Source organism: Colossoma macropomum, unplaced genomic scaffold, assembly GCF_904425465.1.
Source record: "Colossoma macropomum unplaced genomic scaffold, Colossoma_macropomum, whole genome shotgun sequence".
Taxonomy (NCBI): Eukaryota; Metazoa; Chordata; class Actinopteri; order Characiformes; family Serrasalmidae; genus Colossoma; species Colossoma macropomum.
In genome coordinates, this window is record NW_023494791.1 from 15,330,066 (window position 1) to 15,356,308 (window position 26,243).

At 38.4% G+C, this 26,243-nt stretch overlaps 1 protein-coding gene across 1 annotated transcript; it reads right to left on the reverse strand.

Annotated features, from left to right (window-relative positions):
• Positions 1-1,659: 1,659 nt before the first annotated feature.
• On the reverse strand, positions 1,660-26,243 carry LOC118810042 (protein AHNAK2). Its single transcript, XM_036573560.1, has 7 exons — positions 25,889-26,243; positions 17,399-17,448; positions 17,098-17,184; positions 16,884-16,991; positions 16,417-16,570; positions 15,953-16,119; positions 1,660-15,867 (listed from the first exon to the last, which is right to left on the reverse strand). The coding sequence occupies exons 1-7, from the start codon at positions 25,938-25,940 to the stop codon at positions 1,660-1,662; spliced, it is 14,826 nt and encodes a 4,941-aa protein (XP_036429453.1). The 5' UTR covers positions 25,941-26,243.

A 26,243-nucleotide genomic window follows, 5' to 3' on the forward strand; every position in this document is an offset into this window, starting at 1 on the left:
AATGAACATACGCTTACAGCTATTGTTTCAGCTTAATACATCAATTGTATTAATTGTTTTCACTTGCCATGGTATGTCTGCTCCTGTGTTTCTGCTATTTCATTAAAGAAAAAAAACAAGAACAAAAACTGAGGTGTATGTCAAAAGTGTATTATTTTGGATGGTCGTTGGTGTTTATTTGCAGTAGTTAAACATTACATTTGTGTCCAATGTTAGGTACATGTACCAAATCACAGTCACAGTAACGATTAATTGTCCTCATTCACTAGTATTTAGTGAAGTTAATATGGAATCCGAAAAAAATGTGAAGAGGAGGTGGTTGGTGCAATTCTCGGACATTTCCAAAATCAAGAAGTCAGGTTTCCAAAAGGATGCTCCCCTAAGAAATCAATATACAAGAAATGCTGAACCATTTTCATTTTTAAAATATTTATTTCAGCATATACTTGTGTGTAAATACAGCAATTTAATTGGAAGAGCGAATGTGCCAGCTTTTGCAGTAAGGTAATACAGGACAGAGAAAGGAACTTAAATGAACCAAATATATTTACATATTTTTGAAACATTTCAATCTCCTTAAGGAATGCAAAATTATAGAAGCTTCCATTAAATTAGATATTGTTTTTGACAACAGCGTAGTTCAGGAGAAACAAACCATTTGCATCAATATATTATACTATTATAATATTAATACGGCAACACTGCTGTAGGGCAGGGTTTGTAAGGCTACATGACACCTACGTAAGCTTTTCATGACAACTGACATAGATCTACATAAACATTTATAAACTTTTATTGCAATAGGCATCATTTGTTATAAAAGTTGTATTTGTCAGCTTTGATGTCAAGTTGACATAACGTCTATACGGTAACAGTGATTTCTTTTTCTGACATGAGGTTGTGTCATGACACTGGAGTGAAGTGACAAACTATCAATGTATGTTACAGCAACAAGTCAGGCTGACTGAATAAAAGTGAGCATTTTCTGTACCCCTTAGTTAAAGTAAGTTTCATTTTACCATGTATAAGATTTAAGCTATATCATATCAGCACTATGTCCTTGTGATGAACACTAAATTACAAAATCAGATGTTATGGGATGCAATGTCACTTCACCCAAAAAATGTCATGACAGAAAAGTCTGAAAAAATCCATCCAATCCAGTCACCTGACATCAAAATTGACAAATGCAGCGTTAATGAAAGATGCCTATACGATTAAGCCTTTATTAATGTTTATGTAGGTTTATTTTAGTTTTCATGATGAGCTTTTGTAGGTGTCATGTAGCCTTACAAACACTGCTCTACAGCAAAGTGTTACCATTAATACTTGTTAATAGTTTTACGAACATCTCAATGTGTTTCTTGTATATGACAGTACTGTAAACAATTTCCACAAAGAAGAGTACATATTTCAGTGTTGAATACTAAACTAAGTTAAACTTATTTTCCTTTATTAACAGTTTGGTTATTATTATCTAATCATATTTTGCCTTGTTATGTTGTTAAATAAGTGTCATAGCTGGCCCTTATTTATATTATGGGCACACATATCTAGTTGTACACAGAATATAAATGCAGTCAAAGGAATATCAATTGTTCTTATTTTAAAGCACAGCCATGAATCACATTCTGCTAGTGCGAGCTAAATGACATAAGTTCATTTCCCCTCGTTCTCTTCTGTGGAGGAATCTATATACTTTAAAGATGTTTCATTGCTCATTGTATTTTGTTCATTTGATTCTGCACTCTCAAAAAATCTCATTTTCTCAGTGTGCACAGTGTCTCTCAGCTTTTGAATTGAGAAGGCAGTGTCATCAGAGATAGGCTCCACAGAGTCCCCCTCAAAAACCTGTGTTCTCCTTGTCACAAATACTTTCTCCTCACCAGACATTTCTTTTACAATATGCCTCTCCACCACGGTGTGTCTCTCTTTTCGCACTCTTGTGTTCTCAACTGACAACACTGAGTCGGACTGCATTGCTACTCTCTCTAGAGGCAAGGATTGAACATCTTGTGTATCTACATTTGTGATGATTGTGGTGCGTTGTGTGCTTGGTACATTTTGTATATTTGACACAATCATGTGAATTTCTCCTGACATCTGTCTCATAGTATCCACTGAAGAAGAAGACATTTCAGAAGAGCATGGTATGTTTACTTTCTCTGGCTGGTGGGGCTCCATAGTTATTAGTTCAGTCCTGGCTGTTGAAGTAATAACATCACCATGTAAGTCACCAATCTCAACAGTTGCACTTGATTCAGAATATTTCACTTTGACTTTTGTAGGAGATGTCAGTGAGAGGCCAACCTGTTCAGATGTTTGTGCAGAACTTACATCAGCAAATGCATCAGACGATCTCAGTGACAACGTTGGACTGTCCTCTTCAGTCCCTCTTGCGGAACTCAGCTCAGGCTCTTTCTCTTTGTTATCATTCACTGAGCTCTCTTCAGTTTCCTTAGGTGGCTGAGAAGATTCTTTTTCAACAACCTTCGCTGTTTTGGTAGGAGATGAAAACTTGGGAAATCTGAACCAGCTACTCTTTTCAGGTTTTGTTTGTTTTTCCTCATCCTCTGGTTTCTGATCAGTCTGAACCATAATCTTTTTTTCATTGTTTTCAAGATTGGCCTCTGAGTCTGCTATCTTATCACCTTCTTCTGAAGGCAGACTGAATTCCAGCTTCGCAGGAGCTGTTTCTGTTTTTGCCCTTTCAGTTTCATCTAATGTGGGCACATTAAATTCAACATCAAAGCCCCTGAGAACATCACCAAGTGTTGGCATTGTAAATCTGGATGATTTTTCCTGTCCTTGTGTCTCTTTCTTATGTTTGGATTCTAAAATGACCTCTGGAACATGAACTCTCATGCCTGTATCATTGTCTCCATCCTGAGATTTTGTTTTTGAAATACTGATCTTTGACATTTTGATAGTAGGAAGTTTGAATTTACTTGGTGAGCCTTTTTCTTCTTGTTCAGTCTTAACAGCTGTTTCTGGAGGTTTTTGAATTGTGTCTTTAATTTCAACTTCAGCCTGGGAATCGTGTAATTTTAGATGTTGATCGCGGGCATTTAATTCAATATCTTTTTCAGGTACTGATATTTCTGCACTGATTTCAACATCAGGTGGATGCACTTCCATCTTTCCCTCTGGTAGAGTAATGTCCAACTCTTTCTTGGCCTCCCTTGAACCTACTTTTGGTCCTTTTACCTCAGGAAGGCCGATCCCAAATTTTGGCAGCTTGAACTTACTTCCTTGCCCTTCAGTGTGGATGTTTTGAGCTTTCATATCAACACTGAGAGATATGTCCTGTTTGTTGATATCACTCACCATTACATCAGCTGGTAGTGGCTCGGCTGATAATTCCAGCTCTGCTTCTGGTAGACTTATATCATGTCCTTTGACTTGTACATCCACAGCAGGCATGTCTACTTTCCCTTTTGGAGCTTTAGCCCCAAATTTTGGGAGTGTGATTGAAGGAAGTTTAAACTTTGTGGGAGAGCCAAACTTTCTTTCATCCTTTTGTCCAGTATCACCCATTGATACTGTAATGTCTGTGTTTGGTCCTTCCAGTTCTACTTTTCCCTCTGTTAATGAAACATCAACAACTGGAAGACTTGCATCAGCTTTTGGATCCTTTATTTCAGATTTAGAAAATCCAAATTTGGGGAATGAAAAGCTTGGGCCCTTTGTTTTCACTTCAAGACCTCTAGAATCTATTTCTGGTATGTCAGCCTTCACTGCAATGGCTCCTACTGGCTGTTTAGCGTCAGGTGGATGCACCTCCATCTTTCCCTCTGGTAGAGAAATGTCAATCTCTGTCTTGGCTGCACTTGAACTTATTTTTGGTCCTTTTACTTCAGGAAGGCCGATCCCAAATTTTGGTAATTTGAACTTACTCCCTCCCTCTTCAATTTGAATGTCTTGAGTCTTCATATCCACCCTAAGAGATTTCCCCTCTTTTTCTACATCAGGCCCCTTTATATCAACTGATAGTGGCTCAGCAGAAAATTTTAACTCTGCATCTGGTAGACTTATTTCCGGTCCTTTAGCTTGTACATCCACAGCAGGAATGTCTACAGTCCCTTTTGGAGCTTTAGCTCCAAATTTTGGGAGTGTAATTGAAGGAAAATTTAATTTTGTTGGTGAGCCAAACTTTGTTTCATCCTTTTGTCCAGTATCACCCATTGATACTGTAATGTCTGTGTTTGGTCCTTCCAGTTCTACATTTCCCTCTGGTAATGAAACATCAACAACTAGAAGACTTGCATCAGCTTTTGGAGCCTTCACTTCAGATTTAGAAAATCCAAATTTTGGGAATGAAAAGCTTGGTCGCTTGGTTTTCACATCAAGACCTTTAGAATCTATTTCTGGTTTGTCAGCTTTGACTTCAATGGCTCCTTCTGGTAGTTTAGCATCAGGTGGATGCACCTCCATTTTTCCCTCTGGTAGAGAAATGTCAATCTCTGTCTTGGCTGCACTTGAACTTATTTTTGGTCCTTTGACCTCAGGAAGACTAATCCCAAATTTTGGCAATTTGAACTTACTACCTTGTTCTTCAATTTCAGTGTCTTGACCCTTCATATCCACATCGAGAGACTTCTCGAGTTCTATATCAGGCCCTTTTATATCAACAGATAGTGGCTCAGCTGACAGTTTTAACTCTGCTTCTGGTAGACTTATTTCCGGTCCTTTAGCTTGTACATCCACAGCAGGAATGTCTACATTTCCCTTTGGAACTTTAGCTCCAAATTTTGGGAATGTGATTGAAGGAAGTTTAAATTTTGTCGGAGAGCCAAACTTTGTTTCATCCTTTTGTCCAGTATCACCCATTGATACTGTAATGTCTGTGTTTGGTCCTTCCAGTTCTACTTTTCCCTCTGGTAATGAAATATCAACAACTGGAAGACTTGCATCAGCTTTTGGAGCCTTCATTTCAGATTTAGAAAATCCAAATTTTGGGATTGAAAAGCTTGAGCGATTTGTTTTCACATGAAGACCTTTAGAATCTATTTCTGGTATGTCAGCTTTGACTTCAATGGCTCCTTCTGGTAGTTTAGCATCAGGTGGATGCACTTCCATCTTTCCCTCTGGTAGAGAAATGTCAATCTCTGTCTTGGCTGCACTTGAACTTATTTTTGGTCCTTTTACTTCAGGAAGGCCAATCCCAAATTTTGGTAATTTGAACTTAATCTCTTGCCCTTCAGTTTGAATATCTTGACCCTTCATATCCACTGTAAGAGATTTCCCCTCTTTTTCTACATCAGGCCCCTTTATATCCACTGATAGTGGCTTGGCAGTCAAATTTAACTCTGCTTCTGTTAGACTTATTTCCGGTCCTTTAGCTTGTACATCCACAGCAGGAATGTCTACATTTCCCTTTGGAGCTTTAGCTCCAAATTTTGGGAGTGTAATTGAAGGAAGTTTAAATTTCGTTGGTGAGCCAAACTTTGTTTTATCCTTTTGTTCAGTATCATTTGTTGACACTGTGATGTCTGTTTTCGGTCCTTCCAGTTCTACATTTCCTTCTGGTAATGAAACATCAACAACTGGAAGACTTGCATCAGCTTTTGGAGCCTTCATTTCAGATTTAGAAAATCCAAATTTTGGGAATGAAAAGCTTGGGCCCTTTGTTTTCACATCAAGACCTTTAGAATCTATTTCTGGTATGTCAGCTTTGACATCAATGGCTCCTTCTGGTAGTTTAGCATCAGGTGGATACACCTCCATCTTTCCTTCTGGTAGAGAAATGTCAATGTCTGCCTTGGCTGCACTTGAGCCTACTTTTGGTCCTGTTACCTCAGGAAGGCTGATCCCAAATTTTGGTAATTTAAACTTAATCCCTTCCCCTTCAGTTTGAATGTCTTGAGCCTTCACATCCACACTGAGAGTCTTCTCCTTTAGTTCTATGTCAGGCCCCTTTATATCAACTGACAATGGCTCAGCTGATAATTTTAGCTCTGCTTCTGGTAGACTTATATCATATCCCTTACCTTGCACATCCACAGCAGAGATTTCTACAGTCCCCTTTGGAGCTTTAGCTCCAAATTTTGGGAGTGTGATTGATGGAAGTTTAAACTTTGTTGGAGAGCCAAACTTTGTTTCATCCTTTTGTCCAGTATCACCCATTGATACTGTAATGTCTGCCTTTGGTCCTTCCAGTTCTACTTTTCCCTCTGGTAATGAAATATCAACAACTGGAAGACTTGCATCAGCTTTTGGAGCCTTCATTTCAGATTTAGAAAATCCAAATTTTGGGATTGAAAAGCTTGAGCCCTTTGTTTTCACTTCAAGACTTTCAGAATCTATTTCTGGTATGTCAGCTTTGACTTCAATGGCTCCTTCTGGTAGTTTAGCATCAGGTGGATGCACTTCCATCTTTCCCTCTGGTAGAGAAATGTCAATCTCTGTCTTGGCTGCACTTGAACCTATTTTTGGTCCTTTTACTTCAGGAAGGCTGATCCCAAATTTTGGCAATTTGAACTCAATCCCTTGCCCTTCAGTTTGAATATCTTGACCCTTCATATCCACATTGAGAGACTTCTCTAGTTCTACATCAGGCCCCTTTATATCAACTGATATTGGCTCAGCAGTCAATTTTAATTCTGCTTCTGGTAGACTTATTTCTGGTCCTTTAGCTTGTACATCCACAGCAGGAATGTTTACATTTCCCTTTGGAACTTTAGCTCCAAATTTTGGGAGTGTGATTGATGGAAGTTTAAACTTTGTTGGAGAGCCAAACTTTGTTTCATCTTTTTGTCCAGTATCACCCATTGATACTGTAATGTCTGCCTTTGGTCCTTCCAGTTCTACTTTTCCCTCTGGTAATGAAACATCAACCACTGGAAGACTTGCATCAGCTTTTGGAGCTTTCATTTCAGATTTAGAAAATCCAAATTTTGGGAATGAAAAGCTTGAGCCCTTGGTTTTCACTTCAAGACTTTCAGAATCTATTTCTGGTATGTCAGCTTTGACTTCAATGGCTCCTTCTGGTAGTTTAGCATCAGGTGGATGCACCTCCATCTTTCCCTCTGGTAGAGAAATGTCAATCTCTGTCTTGGCTGCACTTGCACCTATTTTTGGTCCTTTTACTTCAGGAAGGCTGATCCCAAATTTTGGCAATTTGAACTTAATCCCGTGCCCTTCAATTTGAATGTCTTGAGTCTTCATATCCACATTAAAAGACTTCTCTAGTTCTACATCAGGCCCCTTTATATCCACTGATATTGGCTCAGCAGTCAATTTTAATTCTGCTTCTGGTAGACTTATTTCTGGTCCTTTAGCTTGTACATCCACAGCAGGAATGTCTACATTCCCTTTTGGAGCCTTAGCTCCAAATTTTGGGAGTGTGATTGAAGGAAGTTTAAATTTTGTCGGAGAGCCAAACTTTGTTTCATCCTTTTGTCCAGTATCACCCATTGATACTGTAATGTCTGTGTTTGGTCCTTCCAGTTCTACTTTTCCCTCTGGTAATGAAACATCAACAACTGGAAGACTTGCATCAGCTTTTGGAGCCTTCATTTCAGATTTAGAAAATCCAAATTTTGGGAATGAAAAGCTTGAGCCCTTTGTTTTCACTTCAAGACTTTCAGAATCTATTTCTGGTATGTCAGCTTTGACTTCAATGGCTCCTTCTGGTAGTTTAGCATCAGGTGGATGCACCTCCATCTTTCCCTCTGGTAGAGAAATGTCAATCTCTGTCTTGGCTGCACTTGCACCTATTTTTGGTCCTTTTACTTCAGGAAGGCTGATCCCAAATTTTGGCAATTTGAACTTAATCCCGTGCCCTTCAGTTTGAATGTCTTGAGTCTTCATATCCACACTGAGAGACTTCTCAAGTTCTACATCAGGGCCCTTTATATCAACTGATATTGGCTTGGCAGTCAATTTTAATTCTGCTTCTGGTAGACTTATTTCCGGTCCTTTAGCTTGTACATCCACAGCAGAGATTTCTACAGTCCCCTTTGGAGCCTTAGCTCCAAATTTTGGGAGTGTGATTGAAGGAAGTTTAAACTTCGTTGGTGAGCCAAACTTTGTTTCATCCTTTTGTCCAGTGTCACCCATTGATACTGTAATGTCTGCATTTGGTCCTTCCAGTTCTACTTTTCCTTCTGGTAATGAAACATCAACAACTGGAAGACTTGCATCAGCTTTTGGAGCCTTCATTTCAGATTTAGAAAATCCAAATTTAGGGAATGAAAAGCTTGAGCCCTTGGTTTTCACTTCAAGACTTTCAGAATCTATTTCTGGTATGTCAGCTTTGACTTCAATGGCTCCTTCTGGTAGTTTAGCATCAGGTGGATGCACCTCCATCTTTCCCTCTGGTAGAGAAATGTCAATCTCTGTCTTGGCTGCACTTGCACCTATTTTTGGTCCTTTTACTTCAGGAAGGCTGATCCCAAATTTTGGCAATTTGAACTCAATCCCTTGCCCTTCAGATTGATTATCTTGAGCCTTTATATCCACATTAAAAGACTTCTCTAGTTCTACATCAGGCCCTTTTATATCCACTGATATTGGCTTGGCAGTCAATTTTAATTCTGCTTCTGGTAGACTTATTTCTGGTCCTTTAGCTTGTACATCCACAGCAGGAATGTCTACATTTCCCTTTGGAACTTTAGCTCCAAATTTCGGGAGTGTGATTGAAGGAAGTTTAAACTTTGTTGGTGAGCCAAACTTTGTTTCATCCTTTTGTCCAGTATCACCCATTGATACTGTAATGTCTGCCTTTGGTCCTTCCAGTTCTACTTTTCCCTCTGGTAATGAAACATCAACAACTGTAAGACCTGCATCAGCTTTTGGAGCCTTCATTTCAGATTTAGAAAATCCAAATTTTGGGAATGAAAAGCTTGAGCCCTTGGTTTTCACTTCAAGACTTTCAGAATCTATTTCTGGTATGTCAGCTTTGACTTCAATGGCTCCTTCTGGTAGTTTAGCATCAGGTGGATGCACCTCCATCTTTCCCTCTGGTAGAGAAATGTCAATCTCTGTCTTGGCTGCTCTTGAACTTATTTTTGGTCCTTTTACTTCAGGAAGGCTGATCCCAAATTTTGGCAATTTGAACTTAATCCCGTGCCCTTCAGTTTGAATATCTTGAGTCTTCATATCCACATTGAGAGACTTCTCTAGCTCTACATCAGGCCCCTTTATATCAACTGATATTGGCTCGGCAGTCAATTTTAATTCTGCTTCTGGTAGACTTATTTCCGGTCCTTTAGCTTGTACATCCACAGCAGGAATGTCTACAGTCCCCTTTGGAGCCTTAGCTCCAAATTTTGGGAGTGTGATTGAAGGAAGTTTAAACTTCGTTGGTGAGCCAAACTTTGTTTCATCCTTTTGTCCAGTATCACCCATTGATACTGTAATGTCTGCCTTTGGTCCTTCCAGTTCTACTTTTCCCTCTGGTAATGAAACATCAACAACTGGAAGACTTGCATCAGCTTTCGGAGCCTTCACTTCAGATTTAGAAAATCCAAATTTTGGGAATGAAAAGCTTGAGCCCTTGGTTTTCACTTCAAGACTTTCAGAATCTATTTCTGGTATGTCAGCCTTCACTGCAATGGCTCCTTCTGGTAGTTTAGGATCAGTTGGATGCACCTCCATTTTTCCCTCTGGTAGAGAAATGTCAATCTCTGTCTTGGCTGCACTTGCACCTATTTTTGGTCCTTTTACTTCAGGAAGGCTGATCCCAAATTTTGGCAATTTGAACTCAATCCCTTGCCTTTCAGTTTGATTATCTTGAGCTTTTATATCCACATTGAGAGACTTCTCTAGTTCTACATCAGGCCCCTTTATATCCACTGATAGTGGCTTGGCAGTCAATTTTAACTCTGCTTCTGGTAGACTTATTTCCGGTCCTTTAGCTTGTACATCCACAGCAGGAATGTCTAGATTTTCCTTTGGAGCTTTAGCTCCAAATTTTGGGAGTGTGATTGAAGGAAGTTTAAATTTCGTTGGAGAGCCAAACTTTGTTTCATCCTTTTGTTCATTATCACCCATTGATACTGTAATGTCCGCCTTTGGTCCTTCCAGTTCTACCTTTCCTTCAGGTAATGAAACATCAACAACTGGAAGACTTGCATCAGCTTTTGGAGCCTTCATTTCAGATTTAGAAAATCCAAATTTTGGGAATGAAAAGCTATGTCGCTTTGTTTTCACATCAAGACCTTTAGAATCTATTTCTGGTATGTCAGCTTTCACATCAATGGCTCCTTCTGGTAGTTTAGCATCAGGTGGATACACCTCCATCTTTCCTTCTGGTAGAGAAATGTCAATGTCTGTCTTGGCTGCATGTGAGCCTACTTTTGGTCCTGTTACCTCAGGAAGGCTAATCCCAAATTTTGGCAATTTGAACTTACTCCCTTGCTCTTCAATTTCAGTGTCTTGAGTCTTCATATTGACATTGAGAGACTTCTCTAGTTCTACATCAGGCCCTTTTATATCAACAGACAATGGCTCAGCTGATAATTTTAGCTCTGCTTCTGGTAGATTTATGTCATATCCTTTCCTTTGCACATCCACAGCAGAGATTTCTACAGCCCCCTTTGAAGTTTTAGCACCAAATTTTGGGAGTGTGATTGAAGGAAGTTTAAACTTTGTTGGAGAGCCGAACTTTGTTTCATCCTTTTGTCCAGTGTCACCCATTGATACTGTAATGTCTGCCTTTGGTCCTTCCAGTTCTACATTTCCCTCTGGTAATGAAACATCAACAACTGGAAGACTTGCATCAGCTTTTGGAGCCTTCACTTCAGATTTAGAAAATCCAAATTTTGGGAATGAAAAGCTTGAGCCCTTTGTTTTCACTTCAAGACTTTCAGAATCTATTTCTGGTATTTCAGCTTTCACTTCAATATCTCCCTCAAGCAGTTCAACATCAGGTGGATGCACCTCCATCTTTCCCTTTGGTAGAGAAATGTCAATCTCTGTCTTGGTTGCTCTTGAATCTATTTTTGGTCCTTTTACTTCAGGAAGGCCGATCCCAAATTTTGGCAATTTGATCTTAATCCCTTGTCCTTCAGTTTGAATGTCTTGACCCTTCATATCCACCCTAAGAGATGTCTCCTCTTTTTCTACATCAGGCCCCTTTATATCCACTATTAGTGGCTCAGCAGAAAATTTGAACTCTGCTTCTGGTAGACTTATTTCTGGTCCTTTAGCTTGTACATCCACAGCAGGAATGTCTACAATCCCCGTTGAAGCTTTAGTTCCAAATTTTGGGAGTGTGATTGAAGGAAGTCTAAATTTTATTGAAGAATCAAACTTTGTTTCATCTTTTTGTCCAGTATCACCCATTGATAATGTAAGATCTGTGTGTGGTCCTTCCACTTCTACATTTTCTTCTGGTAATGAAATATCAGTACCTTTAGAGTCTATTTCTGGTATGTCAGCTCTCACTTTGAATGCTCCTTCTGGCAATTCAGCATCAGGTGGATGCACTTCTATCTTTCCCTCTGGTAGAGAAGTGTCCATCTCTGTTTTGGCTGAACTTGGAATTTGAATGTCTTGAGCCTTCATATCAATGCTAAGAGATTTCACTTCTTTTTCTATTTTAGGCCCCTTTATATCAACAGACAGTGGCTCAGCTGTTAATTTTAACCCTGCATCTGGTACACTTATTTCTGATCCTTTCGCTTGTAAATCCACAGTGGAGATTCCTCCTACTTTTATCACTTCACTGGTGTCAGATTTAGAAAATCCAAATTTGGGAAATGAAAAACTTGATTGCTTTGTTTTCACTTCAAGACCTTTAGAATTTATCTCTGGCGCTTCGGCTTTCACTTCAATTTGTCCCTCTTGCACTTCAATATCAGAGGGATGCACTTCCATCTTTACCTCCGGTAGAGAAATGTCAGTTTCTGTCTTGGCTGCACTTAATCCTATTGAACCTATTTTTGGTCCTTTTACTTCAGGAAGGTTGATCCCAAATTTTGGCAATTTAAACTTACTCCCTTGCCCTTCATTTTGGATGCTTTGAGCTTTCATAGCCACAGATTTTTCTTGTAATTCAAAATCAGGCACCTTCTTATCAGTTGATAGTGGCTCGGCTGACAATTTTAACTCCGTTTCCTTCAGGCTTATCTCTGTTCCTTTAGCTTGCGCATCCACAGCAGAGATGTCCTTTGCCTCACTTGGAGCTTTTGCTCCAAATGTTGGGAGTGTGATTGATGGAATTTTAAATTTTGCTGGATAGCCAGACTTTGTTTCGCCTTTTTCACCAGTGTCCACTATTGAAACTGTAATGTTTGTATTTGTCCTTTCCAGTTCTGCACCTCCTTCTGGTAGTGAAACATCAATATCTGGGAGATTGACATCAGTGTCTGAGACCTTCACTTCTGACTTCGAATACCCAAATCTAGGAAATGAAAAGCTTGTTTGCTTTGCTTTCACATCAGAATCTTTAGAATCTAATTCTGGTACATGAGCTTTAGCACTGGTTTTTACATCTTGCACTTCATCCTGGGGAGGCACTTCTGCTTTTCGTTCAGGTAGAGAAACCTCAAGTTCTGTCTTGGCCCCACTTAAATCTATTTTTGTTTTTTTTATTTCCGGAAGTCTGATCCCAAATTTTGGCAATTTGAACTTACTTGATTGACCTTCAATTTGAATATCCTGAGCTTTCGTATCAACACTGAGCGTCTCTTCTTCTTTGTGTATTTCAAGTGCTTTTATATCAGCTGATTGTGGCTCGGCTGACAATTTTACTTGCGTGTCACATACGCTTTTTTCAAGTTCTGATAGTGGCTTAGCTGGTAGTTTAAAATCTCCGTCAAGTGATGGTAGTTTGGCTTTCAGTTTCAATTCTTCCTCATGTTCTTTAACATGTATGTCCATAGCAGACATGTCTGTTGGAGTTTTAGCTCCTAACTTTGAGACACTGATTGAAGGGAGTTTAATATTTGTAGAAGCGCCAAACTTTGATTCATCTTTTTGTCCAGCATCACACACAGTAGCTGTAATGCCTGTGTTTGCTCCAGCAGCACTGCCATCCAGTATAGAAACATCAATTGTCGGAACGCTCATATCAGCTTCTGTTTCCTTACTTTCTGATTTGGAAAATCCAAACTTGGGGAACTCAAAGGTTGGTCTCTGTATCTTCATTTCAAGACCTTTAGAATGTAGTTCTTGTTTATCTGCCTCTTTTTCAATTTGCACATATGGCATTTCACCATGCATTGCTGGAACTTCTGTCTTTCTGTCTGCTCTGGAAAGATCACCCTCTTTCTTGGATGCACTGATTTTTGGTGCTTTTACCTCAGGAAAACTGATTTCAAATTTTGGCAATTTGAACTTTCTCCCTTGCCCTTCAGTTTTAATATCCTGAGCCTTTATATCCACATTAACAGAATCCCCTTCTTTGTCTTTCTCAGGGCATTTAATGTCAGTTAATTTTGTGTCTTGTACATCGACAACAGAAATGTCTACTGCTGCTTTTGGAGCTTTAACCGTGAAATCATCAAATTTTGTTAAATTTATTGATTCAGTTTTTTTATCAACAGTTATTTTAAAGTCATCAGTTGTTTTCTGATCTGGCATTGAGCTAGTGGTCTCCTTTCTATAAAGTGTGAGGTCTGTGTGTTCAGGAAGAGAAGCATCTTTGAGCTTGATATCACTATGAGGTACATCTGCTTTCAATTTTGTCTCCCTTATTTCTCCAGTGTCCTTTTTAGAGGGCACATCCTTCTTTGGTATTTCAATTCCAACATCTGGGAATCTAATGTCAGGTTTTGTGATCCCAAAGCTTGGCATGCTTACTTTGGGTTTTTTTGATTTCTTTTCCTGTCCTTTCTTGTCACCATGTTTCTTCATTTTGCTCGTTTCAATATCCGACTGTACAGCAATCTGTACACTGGGCTGTTCAACTAAAAGTGAACTGCTCATGCCTTGTAATCCTGGGGCGTGACGCTGGTCTTTGATTACTTTCATATCTATGTTTTGAACAGTTGATTCCTCTATGGCTTCCATCCCGGGGATTTCAATGTCTTCTCTTTTTGGGAGTTTGAATTTAACATCTCCTATTTGCCCATCATCTCTAATCAGTAGCTTATCAGTTTTTGTTTGCTGGGTTTCACCTTTTGGCTTTGAGTAGTCTATCTTGGTCATGGTTATTGTTTGCTCATCAGCATAAAGTGGTTCAACTTTTGGTATCTTGATTACTGTGTCCTTATGAGAAGCTGTTGACTTTTCTTCACCTATTTTGCTTTTAGTTATAGTAATGCTACTATCACTTGCGCCTGATATTTTACGAGGAGATCCCCTAGGGGTTGTGCTAGTCTTATCTGCCTTCATTTCCATAATTGTGATTTCTCTTTGCACAAGCACTCCTGTGATGTCCCCTTCAGGCAGTTTCAAAGCTGGGAATTTGGAAACAGCTTCTTTAACATCCTCAACATTGAACTCTTCATCTGTTCGTTGAGCCTTAATTTCTTTCTCCTTAGTAATATTTATAATTTTTGGTACCTTAATTTCAGGAGTCTGAAGACTAGGCTTTGATTTTTTATCTTCCATCCCTGGAATCTCAATGTCTTCTCGTTTTGGGAGATGTGTCATTTTGGTTGGTTCTTGGATTACACAACCAGTGAGATCAACCTTTGGTACCTTAAACTTTGATTCTGATCTTTTATCTAAACCTACTAGAATGTCATCAATATTTGCCTCTGTTGGTAGCTTAGAAGTTTTTATTTCCAAATGTGAGTCCTTTGCATCTATGGCAGAAACTGCACTGAGGTCATTAAGCTCTGGTTGGGAAATAACAGTGATGGTTTCAGGCATATTGCTCTCTCTTATCATCTCAGAAGAATCTGGTGGCGTAAACTGAAGCCCGTTTACTGGACTAGTAAAGTGAGACTTCGAAGTGACTATGTCTGCCAATGGACCTCTGGTTCGAATCCCGTATATCTCATTTTCAAATATAGTTCCTTCCTTCCACTGCTTTTCACTGACAGACCTTGGTGATTGTTTCAGTACTCCTATATCTGGCAAATCTAAAGAAACATCTAGTTTGGGCATGCTCATTTTCATATCCCCAGATCCCAAGTTTTTCTCGGAACTGTCCTTGCTGATAACCTCTGTTTTGATGTCAGTGACAAGTTGAGAAGTTTCACTCTCTGCCTGTGATATCGCCCCATGACTCACCATGATAGTGTCATGTGCAGATGGATCTGGGGTTCTGCTCATTTCTAAGATGGTTTTGGATTGGCTATCTACCCCTATTTTTGATTTGTCCTTCTGAGGAATGCTAAATTTAATTTCTGATCTTTGTACCTTTCCTTCCTCTGAGATCATCATATCACCCGCAGAAGCCTCTGCAAGAACATCTGATATATCTGTAGTCTTTAATGTATTGCTCAGACTAATAAGATGAACCTTATGCTGTAATTCCATTCCTGACAAACTTGGAACTTCATTCACAATCTTGGATGAATCCCCATATTCAGCTTCCTTATTGTCCTGTGCGATCTCTACTAATTGTGTCACAGGTTTCTCAGGGAGCTTTTCATCTAACATATCCCCAACTTGTTCATCTTCCAAAACTATCAAGTTCTCTGATGTCAACTCCTTCTCATTTCTCTGAGATTCCTCAACAGACTTGCTCCTGGGGCTTTTCATCTTCATTTTTAGTTTGATTTTTTGCTTCTTTTTCTTGTCTTTTCCATCTGGAGATTTTAGTGGTGATTTGAGTGGGGATTCTGTGTCACTTGTTGGTGGGCTCATCTCTAATTTTTTGTGCTCCTCTGCTTCTGAGGTGCTGTGGGATCTTTTGAATTGCGCTCTATGTCCTTTGCCAAAAGAGGGGAACTTTGGCCATGAGATACGGTCTTGCTGTTTTTTCTTTCTTGGACTTCTCATCTCTGGTGAACCTCTCTCATTGCCCTACGGAACATCAAAGAAAGGTATATTAAGCGGTTTACATATAAAAACTTGAAAAATGTATGATAATTAAGAACTGCGTAATTACAGTGATAACCTCTGGGTGGACAATTTCATCATCTTCTGGCGTGGTTGATTCCATTTTACGTCTCAGACACAATTCCATTTTATATGGCTGAGCATGTTCAAGAATTTGGAGTGCATCTTCATATGACACGTTATCAAAGAATACTGTAGCACTAAGGATCTGATCACCTGGAGGAATACAAATGAAGTTGAAAACTTAAATTAATTATTAGTGGCTGAAATTACATTAGTGATTGCAATCCTTTCTAACATGCTTAGGTTAAAGAATTTCTTCTTAACCCCTCAAATTCCCAGGCTTATTACATTCTAAGACACTCTTCAGTAACTACATGGAAAACAATACAAACTGAGTTATTACAAAGTTATAGGAGTGAGGAATGGAAACCTGGACATGCCTCTCATGAATAACATTTGTTTATTTTATACTATTTTCTAAATCACTAGTAACTAAATTATGTTGCATACCCTCTTTCACTGTCAGGTGTTTTGAAGCAGGTGAATCTGGTTTCACTTCTTTAATGAAGATGCCCTCTTTCCCTCCACCGGTCACTACTAGTCCTTCAGCACATGTTTCTTTCACTGTTTTCAGAATCACTCCAGCTTCACCATTTTGTATGTCCTGAAACAAGAGATGATGCTCTCTAATGCCAGCTCATTCTCATTTCTGTGAGGTACATACAGGCCACATTATGCTGAAAATAGTGTAATTAATCTAACAAAAGGCTGTAAATTCAAATGAGTTATTGCAATGATAATTACAACATCAGTTTGGTCTGTGAAACAATTAACTTAAAATTAAGGACTTAGTTGTGATGTTTAAAAGTACATTTGAAGATGTTTTAGAGTTATTCAAGTAGTTTTTAACAATTTCAATTTAAAATTGATTTTAAATTTACATTTAATAAAAAAGTCAAAACAAATGGGCATCTGACCTCTGTTTCACTCATTTTGGCAGAAGAGCGCTTGTCAAACAAAGACCCAAAACCGAGTCTTCTGCCTTTTTTGTTGCTGGCACTCTTGTGTGGTGAGTCCTCCTCTGCCTGACAAAACAAGAAACATGTATATATATATATATACATAACAAAACATTTTTAATTTTGAACCAAGATTTGAATAGTCAACAGTTCTTCAGCTGCAGTAGGTTACCTGTTTTTCAGTTGGGAATTCCTCTACAGGGGAAGAGCCTTGAGGGCGAGGTCGTTCCCCTTCTAAAGTCTCAGGTTCCTCACATACCTATCAATAATAGTCCATGAAAATATTTAACTAATTAACAAAAAGTTCAAAACAAAATGTATCACATGGTGCCACATTTGAACCATTATTCTTATGTAAGGGTAAAGATGCACTTTTATGTACTTTTTTGTGGAAAGCAAATATGATAGTTTTCACATTTTCCAGCACCTTTGAAGTTTGCTGATTTGAAGTTTTATGTTTAAATGGAACTCACTGAATCATCCTCTGTCTCTTGCTCCGGTCCCCTCAGCCTACGCCCAGCTCCTGTTTCAGATTAAAAATGCAGCATAAGCAAATGTGTACTTCATTATTGAACACAACACTCAGTATAGACTATAGGTTTTTTTCATATTTTATGGAGATTATTACAAATTGGGGTAAAATTACTAGCATATGGCAGCAATTTTAACAGCAGCAGTACTAACAAAGCCTTAAAAAAGGACATCAAAGCTTTCTATGTGACACTGTTATAATTTACTCGCCAATAATATTTTGCGTCTTTTTATTTTCAAGTTGGGTTAGTGTTCTGACAAAAGTGCTGGCACACCAGCGGAGGCCAAGACTAATGGAACTTGGAAACTGTTTCCTGGCAAATATTCCCAGAGGATTCAGGCAGTCTACCACTTTCCAATTCTGTCTGTAAAGTGAAGCGCATTATTGATCTGAAGGATAGGCTTACACAACTAGCAGAGACCCACTTGCAGAATAAAGGGGAAAAGTGAGACTTGATTGTCCAGTATCAGTTATTTCAAAGATTGTTATTATCAGCATCTTTGATATTATTGTTCCTTTCCAAAAATAACTGTAACCATGACATACTAAACAAAGAATCTTATTTTTTAGTATGCTTTCTAATTAATATTTTTGCACAAGAACACTTAAAACACACCCACAAAACACAGTAACTATGTTAACCTGTGGGCAAGCCATAACGTGCGTAATTGCTGTTGGGTAATTACTGGACCAGCTTGTTCAGTAAAGGCCAGTGATTGGCCTACCACAGTGGCTTCCTGTTGTGGGAGAAATGTGTGTAGGTAGAATGTACAAAACAATAAAAACAAATTGTTCAGGCCTGCTGTTGTACCTCAGTATGTGATATTGTGTGCAACTTAATAAAGAGTAGAAACAAAACAGTAAAAACAAAGCAATAACAGATGATCATTTCAGTGATTTGTAAGCCAACCATCGCTGTAATGAGTCCTACTAATTAAATATAGGTCTGATTCTTTAACAACATTGCATTTCTAAAATACCTCATATTATCCCAGCATCTGTCATATTTGCTCAGCCTTCAGCAATGTGCATACATCCAGTAATGTATTTGAAATGTGAAACCATGAGTGTTCAGACCCATCATGACTAGTATATAAGGTATAATGGGCAAGCATTAAAGCACTTCCACTTATTTTAATCCCCCCTGTATTATGAGACTGCTTAGACATTATCATGGGGTTCTCCTTGCTAAAGGCAATTACCTCACTTCATTGAAGTATTTCATAGATGCACCACGTTGTACTAATTGAGATGCCTGTAGAAGTTTCTGTACACCAGGGATTCCCAAACCCAATCCTGGCCACCCCATACTCTACACACCAGATCTAGCCCATGAGGAGGTCCCCATGATGGGGGATTTGGAACCCCTGCTGTACACTATAATGCAGTGGTCACCATTCCTGGTCCTGATGATCTACCTTCCTGCAGAGTCTAGTTCCAACTGCAATTTGCCACACCTGCTCTAGCTCATTAACATCTTCATAAGTCCTTGATTGGCTGGATCAGATGCATGTTGAAACTAATCTCTGCTGGAAGGTAGATCTCCAGGAAGAGGGTTGGTGACCACCACTATAAGGCATAACTGTAGTTATAAAGCAATGGATGATGTTACATGTTCAAGTAAACATTCTTGTCATTTTATACTTTGGTCCAAAACAACAGTGTTCCAATGGAAGAATGTCATGAATGTACCACGAGCACTACCAAAATTCAAATTGGGCAAACTAATATTCATCCCTGTAAATAGGTACTTTTTGCACACTTTTTGTGTGCCGAACTGAACCTCACTGTAAAATAGAATATCATTTTAGCTGATGCAAAATAACGTATTGGAAATTTATTTGATTAGGAATCATAAATGCACTTGCACTGAACATGACTGATTTCTTCTGCAGAGTGATATTTGCTCAGTATTTGATTAACTTTGTGAGCACTGTCTAAGCTCTACACTCCAAGGCAAACATCCGGGTAAGTCAGTCATCTGTGACAGGAATCTGAGAGCCTCTAGTGAAGATTTATGGATAAAATTTGAGCGCATAGCTTGGGGAAGCTTTCTGCATGTGTCTGCAAGTGTCCATGCGTGACTGTATGCATATACAGTTTTAAGCCATCTAGGAAAATTGTTTATATCTGGCCAGTAAATGTATTTGTTTTATATATTACTAAAATATATACAAACAAATATTAATACAATAAAAAGTAACAAGAATATCTTTTCAAAAAAGGTATTGATATTTTGTGAGGTTAGAAGAATACAAGTTTGACTGCACTTCAGCCACTGCATGGATTTCTTCCATTTTCCCTTCAGATTTATCCAGTTCTTCCCATACCCTAAATGCAGTCGGTCATACAAGACATATTAAATGTCTAAAGTTTGCTTTTGTAATTTAGCTATTGTAGCTAACAACAGAATGGAAGTCTATGTCCTCCAAAATCTTTTGTGCCACTTTCCGTTCACTTTAACAAAGTACTGATTTGCTCAACTGGGTATTGCATGGAAATGACAAATTCTGGGATTCCTTGAGGAGAGATTTGCTTCTGAGGTGCTGTGGGATCTTTTGAATTGCGCTCTATGTCCTTTGCCAAAAGAGGGGAAGATTAAGCTGACACACTGACAAGCATAAAATCACAATATAATGGGTTATTGTGTATATATTCTTCAAATGATGTTAGTGTTTTTCCAAGCAAATGAAGGTTTACTAACCAGATAATAGCTCTAAATACAAATTTCTCATAAGACTTTTGCACAGTAATGTATGTCTATGAATATATGCTTCTTGTCAAAAGGGTGTGGCTGTGCTGTTCTAGTCTCCAAATGTTCTAGACACAGAAAAGACAATATTACTTTCAGCTCACTCCATCTGTCTTTCTAGAAGAGACATACATTTCTACTGTGCATTCACAACAGCATACTTTCAGCAAGACTGATGCCCACTGCAGAACACAAACACATTTTAGAACATCATAAAGATTTCTCTCACCTGAGTTACCGTTTACCTGGAACTAGCTGTGTACAGGTACTGTATCTGTTTCTCTCCTCTGTGACTGTGCCTCACCCAATCCACTACACAGTCTTGTTCTAAAGCTGCTTGTATTTCAGCACAGGAGGAGTTGCAGTGCCCTGCCCATTTTACACACTTGTTAGGCAACATCCATACTTGAAAAGGGAAAAATAATAAACTCTAAAAAAATATATGGCCAAACTGTTGATTATGCTATCGTCCACATTACTGCATGTTCATGAACAAGTATGAATGTCCAGAGATTAAAGAAACTTGCCAGAAATTTTATTTAACATAAATATGAATGTTGATCCATTCTCACAGGAATGCAGACATTGCTGTTTGTTTAGTTTAAATATGAGTTTAGGGAAACTGACATAATTATTGACATTATTGTTGACATAATGTAATGGTTGAATACATTTTCCACACCTTTATTTTTATGCTGTTTTTTTAGGAACACAGAAGTATTCATATACAAAGTATTCTATTATCTCTGCCAAACCACTGAACTCAATAATTATAAGAACAGAAAAAAGAGATATCTCGGTTTTATTACCAATATAGAACTATGCAGACATTTGTAAACAAGTCATTTCCTTTAAGGAGGACCATTACCTTTTGACTGATTGATCATAGGAAAAAAAACACTAGACACAGTTTAGTTAATATAACTCATCTCGCTTAACAAAGTTTGGTGTTTTTTATTTGCAAACTATATCTGTTGTCACTTTCTTATGTTTTTCATGTGATCTGAGACCTGAATGCTGATTTTGTAAAGTATTTAGTTCCACCCTAATCAAATATTTGTTTTTAGGGTGCTGTTTTAAAAATGATAAGACTGACCTATTTACCAAAGTGATTAAGTTTATTCTGGATATGTATTATACATGTGTTCGAAATAAGGCCATAGAGTAAAGTCAATCTGTTTACGATGTAAATACAAGATTTTATTGTAAAGACTAAGAGGTTTTCCTTGAAAGATTTTGCATTACAAGTGTTTGGAATATGTAATTCCTTCCAATGGAGTTCTGTATTAGAGTTACACCAGAAAAGTCTTGGAAAAATGTCATAAGATAAAATAAATTCCTATAACACATGTTTTGCATTCATGGACTATACTTGTACTGTACTGTACAAGACACAATGCAGGCAAAAATATTATGTTACTAACGCTGTGGAAGTACAGTACTGCAAATGTAATAGCTTATTTCATTTCAGCCTTAATGCAAGTTTGCTTCTTTGTGTTGTCATTATGATTTTTTTTCTTTGATATATGTGATGGACCACTTGTTTCAGGCTAGGAGGTTTGTGCTGTCATATCTATGTCCATCAGCTGTAGAGGTTGAGGCTTTCAGAGAGGTGAGCAAAAGGTACTAATGTGTCATTGTTGCTGGTTGCCACTGAGATAGTGCTTAAAAGATTTTTAGAAAAACACTTGTGCAACAGCTAAAGACTTTAATTTACCTCCAAAAAATTCCAGAATCAAGAGCCAGTCAGGTAGCAGTAGATGTTGGTTAAGTAGTTTTTTTTTTTGGTAAGTGGATGTGTTATACTTCACTACAGAAGGTAAAGTCTGCACTTTTATAGAGAATGTGCTATGAAATGTTTACAAACAACATATTCTAGATACATTTTTAAGAAACTGAAATTGCTGTTTTATTTCAGATGGTAGACTGCACTGAGTTTTACACTAATATTTACTGTTATCTGAACTGATATGATTTTTATTTCTGTCTGTGATGGTGCAAAGTGCTTATTTTTATAAATTGCTATGATTCAAAACTGGGCACTTTACCATTTATCATATATCATAGCAGTGTCCATCAAGCATCAGGAGCGCTCATACGGATCCTAGCTGCTTTGTGTTCTGCCAGGATGTGTATGTAGGAATTGGTTATGATGCCTCCATTGCTATTCTGTTAGCAGAAAGTCCCACTTCAGTGCCCAAATAGTCCATCACTTAACTTGAGCTTTATCAGTTGGACTTATAGGTGCACATTAATTTTCACTATGTTCAGTGCTTATCCACAGAACGTAAAATGTAATTCTGTAATTTTCACAGTTTTTCAGACAGTTCTTCTGGAAGAGGGATCAGTAATTTAGGCAAACAGCTTAGTAATAGCGAGATTATCTCTTTGGTTGTTGACTCCGGTGACCTCTTAGAAATCAACAGTGTATTCACATTGCTCACTGTTTTATTGTAAAACAAAAATAAAAGCCATCACAGGATCTTTGAGAGGAATCACACTATGTCGCTGTGATTCACTAGGGAAATAGAAAGACTGATGCCCATTTGTGGCTTCAGCATGGCTCTTAGAGTTGTGTTTGGGTTGTGTTCTGAGTTCTTAACCTCATTTTTAATTAGGAAGAAATTATCAGTTGATATTCGTTCTCCTATTTCATAACTACAAGTTCATAAAGGGTTATGCTAAATGGGATTACAAACACACTGTGCAATGATTTTGCTGCAGTTCCTGGAATCTCTCATTGCAACAAACAGTCACTCTGTCACATATACAATCCTGTATGTGAGTGGATCATGCATGACCAATATTACAGGCATTAGAGCTTGTTTTTCTGCTGCTGGGGCCACCTGGGAGGATCCAACGCTTATTAGTTGCAGTAACACAATTAGAACTGGCAAAGCTGAGACATCAAATCTGACTTGTATTGATAAGAACACACACAAGTCTCATTCACAGTGAGATGGCTGGGACTTGTTTGTATCTAAAATATAATCAGATTCTGTGGAGGAGGAGGAGGAGGAGGAGGAGGGGGGTTCAATTTAGGTTTTAAGAACTTTGTCCAAGTTCCTTCAAGCTTGCACTTAATAAGAAAAAATCTATAGGTTTTGACTTTGGGTGGTAAGAGAGGTTTAATGAAAAAGCACCATGAAAATAGCTGTAACAAACCAAGACTTACAGCTGTACTAATAAAATTCACTAGTAGGTGCTTTGTCCTGTTCAGTGTCTCAGGGCACTTTCATGCATTTGCTCGTTGCGCACTCAGTGTCATTCATTATTCATGGGTAGGAAGGCCATAAGAGACTGAGACAGTTCTAGTCTACTTTTTAAATGGACACTAAGTAGACATAAACAGCAGCTAATACATGAGCTGTCTCTGCTGATGCGCAAATGTTTCAGTGGGCCCCCCTTGGAATCCTCATTTTTACCTTTCTCAGTGTAAACATGGGTTATATATGAGGTATATGTTATTTTGGCTATATTTGTGTTGCTATTGTTCAAACAATATACATTAATGAAAGTACATTTGACTAATTCAGATCATTCAACATCGATAATAATAATTCTTTACTTTTAATTCTTTTCAGGTAATTTTGGGCAATTTCTTTAGGTCCATTCATCATTAAATATTATGCACAATTAAAAGGCAACAGGCATTTTCAAATTATGCCAAAAACTGAAAAACGACAAAAATGGAGACATGAGGTTTTGTTCAGACAGCAGCGATATATCTCTCTCTTAGGAAAAGAAATACATCATCTATGTTGGCAGTTATCCAAGCCTCACAAGCTGAGAATCACACACAGTGACCTTGCGACTGTGCTGTGTAACATCTCTGTATCATCTGACGCCTCACCATACATTTCATAAACATGTGAAAGGGTGAATATTACATTCAATACATTCACACACAGTTTTTTGATGAAGTAATTCAAACTAAATATTACATTCAAAGAGGAACCAACAGTCATTGTGATTTTGTTTCGGCTGAGGCTATTTTATGCACTTCAAGTCTGATTACTGAGATATGAGTAAACAGAACCACAGCTAATCAGATTACAGCACACGCTTCACTTGAAAACATATGCCTCAATGTACAGTGTGCCATGCAGTGTTTTAAGACAAATAATTCCAAAATGTCACTTTTTTCAGCTAAGGACATTATTTACTTAAAAACCAATCGACTATGAGGGTACAACCAAATAATTATAAAAAAAAAACTCAAACAGATTAAAGTTTAAATATGTGGGTTATGAAGTTTTGGTGGCTTTGATTATGTAGCTGAACATTTAAAGATGTGTCATAACGCAATATCAAAAGAAGCCTAGAAAATAAGTGAAAACATAATGCCCACATGCCCACAACATAAATTCTAAGAATCTCTGCCAAACCAAAAATCATGTCAAGACTATGTCTTGGGTTGCATAAAAGCTATTACTCAATAACTTGATTTTGAAAACAAGCGCACCAGGGAGTGTAATGTGTTTTTGAAACCATGTTATGTTCATACAGTATTATTATAGCATATTAGTTTTGTTTGCTATCATCACTTCTTACAAAACCATTTTGGATCTGTATAATTTTTGAAACATTGTCAAGAAAAACTGATTCATACTTCAGAGACAAGAACCATTTAAATCATGCTGACAGGCACCCTGTAAAAAGTTAGATTATTCCTCAATGAAGCATTAGCCGTCTGCAGCGACACCAGGTAATCTTATAATCCTGAGATTCTGAGTGAGTTCTTTTGGGAAATTCTTTTTGGCACAAAAACATTTATAGAAAGCATCAAAGCCATGTACTGACTAGCCTCTAATTTTGATTAATACCTGTGCACTTTTGTCTGACTTCTCACAGAGAGAAGGGCGTATCTTAAGTCGGTGGCAGATCTAAGCTTACTGTTCACACACACGCCCTGGTTACTCATAGAGAAGCATGCTTAGACATTGTTTACTTGGTTTAATGTAATGAAATTTGCCCCACTGGATATTACATACATATTCTCTTCATGAAAACTAAAGCAATTAATCCTTAACACAGCCAGTATCATAATCCTATATAACACATATTAAAAATATGCCTGCTATATGAATAGTATCTGGAAATGTGCATGGTTTTACAGTTTTATGGTGAATCAGTATGACAGTGAAAGTTTTACAACAATCTTTTGCAGCTGTTGCTGAAGGTTCGGAGAAATTCCACAATTTTTATAAGTTCACCCCAGAAGTCAGAGAGCTCACCTACATTGCTGCAGACTCTAGACTGCAACTACCTCCCATTGCATACTGCATAACTACAGACACACCCACAACAACAGAACCACACCCACTTTACTGCAGACACACCCACTCACACTGCAGAGTGTTTCAACAGAACTGTGCAGGGATGTCAACAAGCTCAGTGCCAGACTTTCTTTCCACACACAAAAACACAGAGTCACTGCAGCACCTAAAACACAGTCTGCACTGCAAGGAGTGCTGAGTATCAGATCAGGGATAAAAATAGCTCACAGCCTGTGAAGTTAGAGTATGAGAGAGAGAGAGAGAGAGAGAGAGAGAGAGAGCGAGCGAGCGAGCGAGAGAGAGAGAGAGAGAGAGAGCGAGTGAGTGAAAGAGAGAGAGAGAGAAACAGAGAGAGTGAGAAAGAGAGAGTGAGAGAGAGAAAGAGAGAGATGATGCCCACCCGTGGCTGGCCCATGCCAGTTGGGGAACGCCAGATGAAAACAGTCACACATGGTGGCTGTCCTTTAGAGATCCTGCGGTGGACTTCCAGCGAGGTCAAAAATCTGCTGCTCCAGCTGAGGCAGCTCCGTCCACTCCCGCCGGAGCGCTGCAGCACTCACAGCCTCCTATTCCCTCTCACTCACTCAGTAGAGATGCAGAGAGAGGGAGACAGGGCGAGAGAGCACATCTGAGAGAAGATGCAGAGTCAGTCTCTGGCAGAGGAGAGTGAAGGAGTGAGTAAAGGAGAAAGAGAACGATGCTGGTCTGCATCCGCACTGGTTAGCAGGACACTCTAGAATGACGCTCTACTCTCC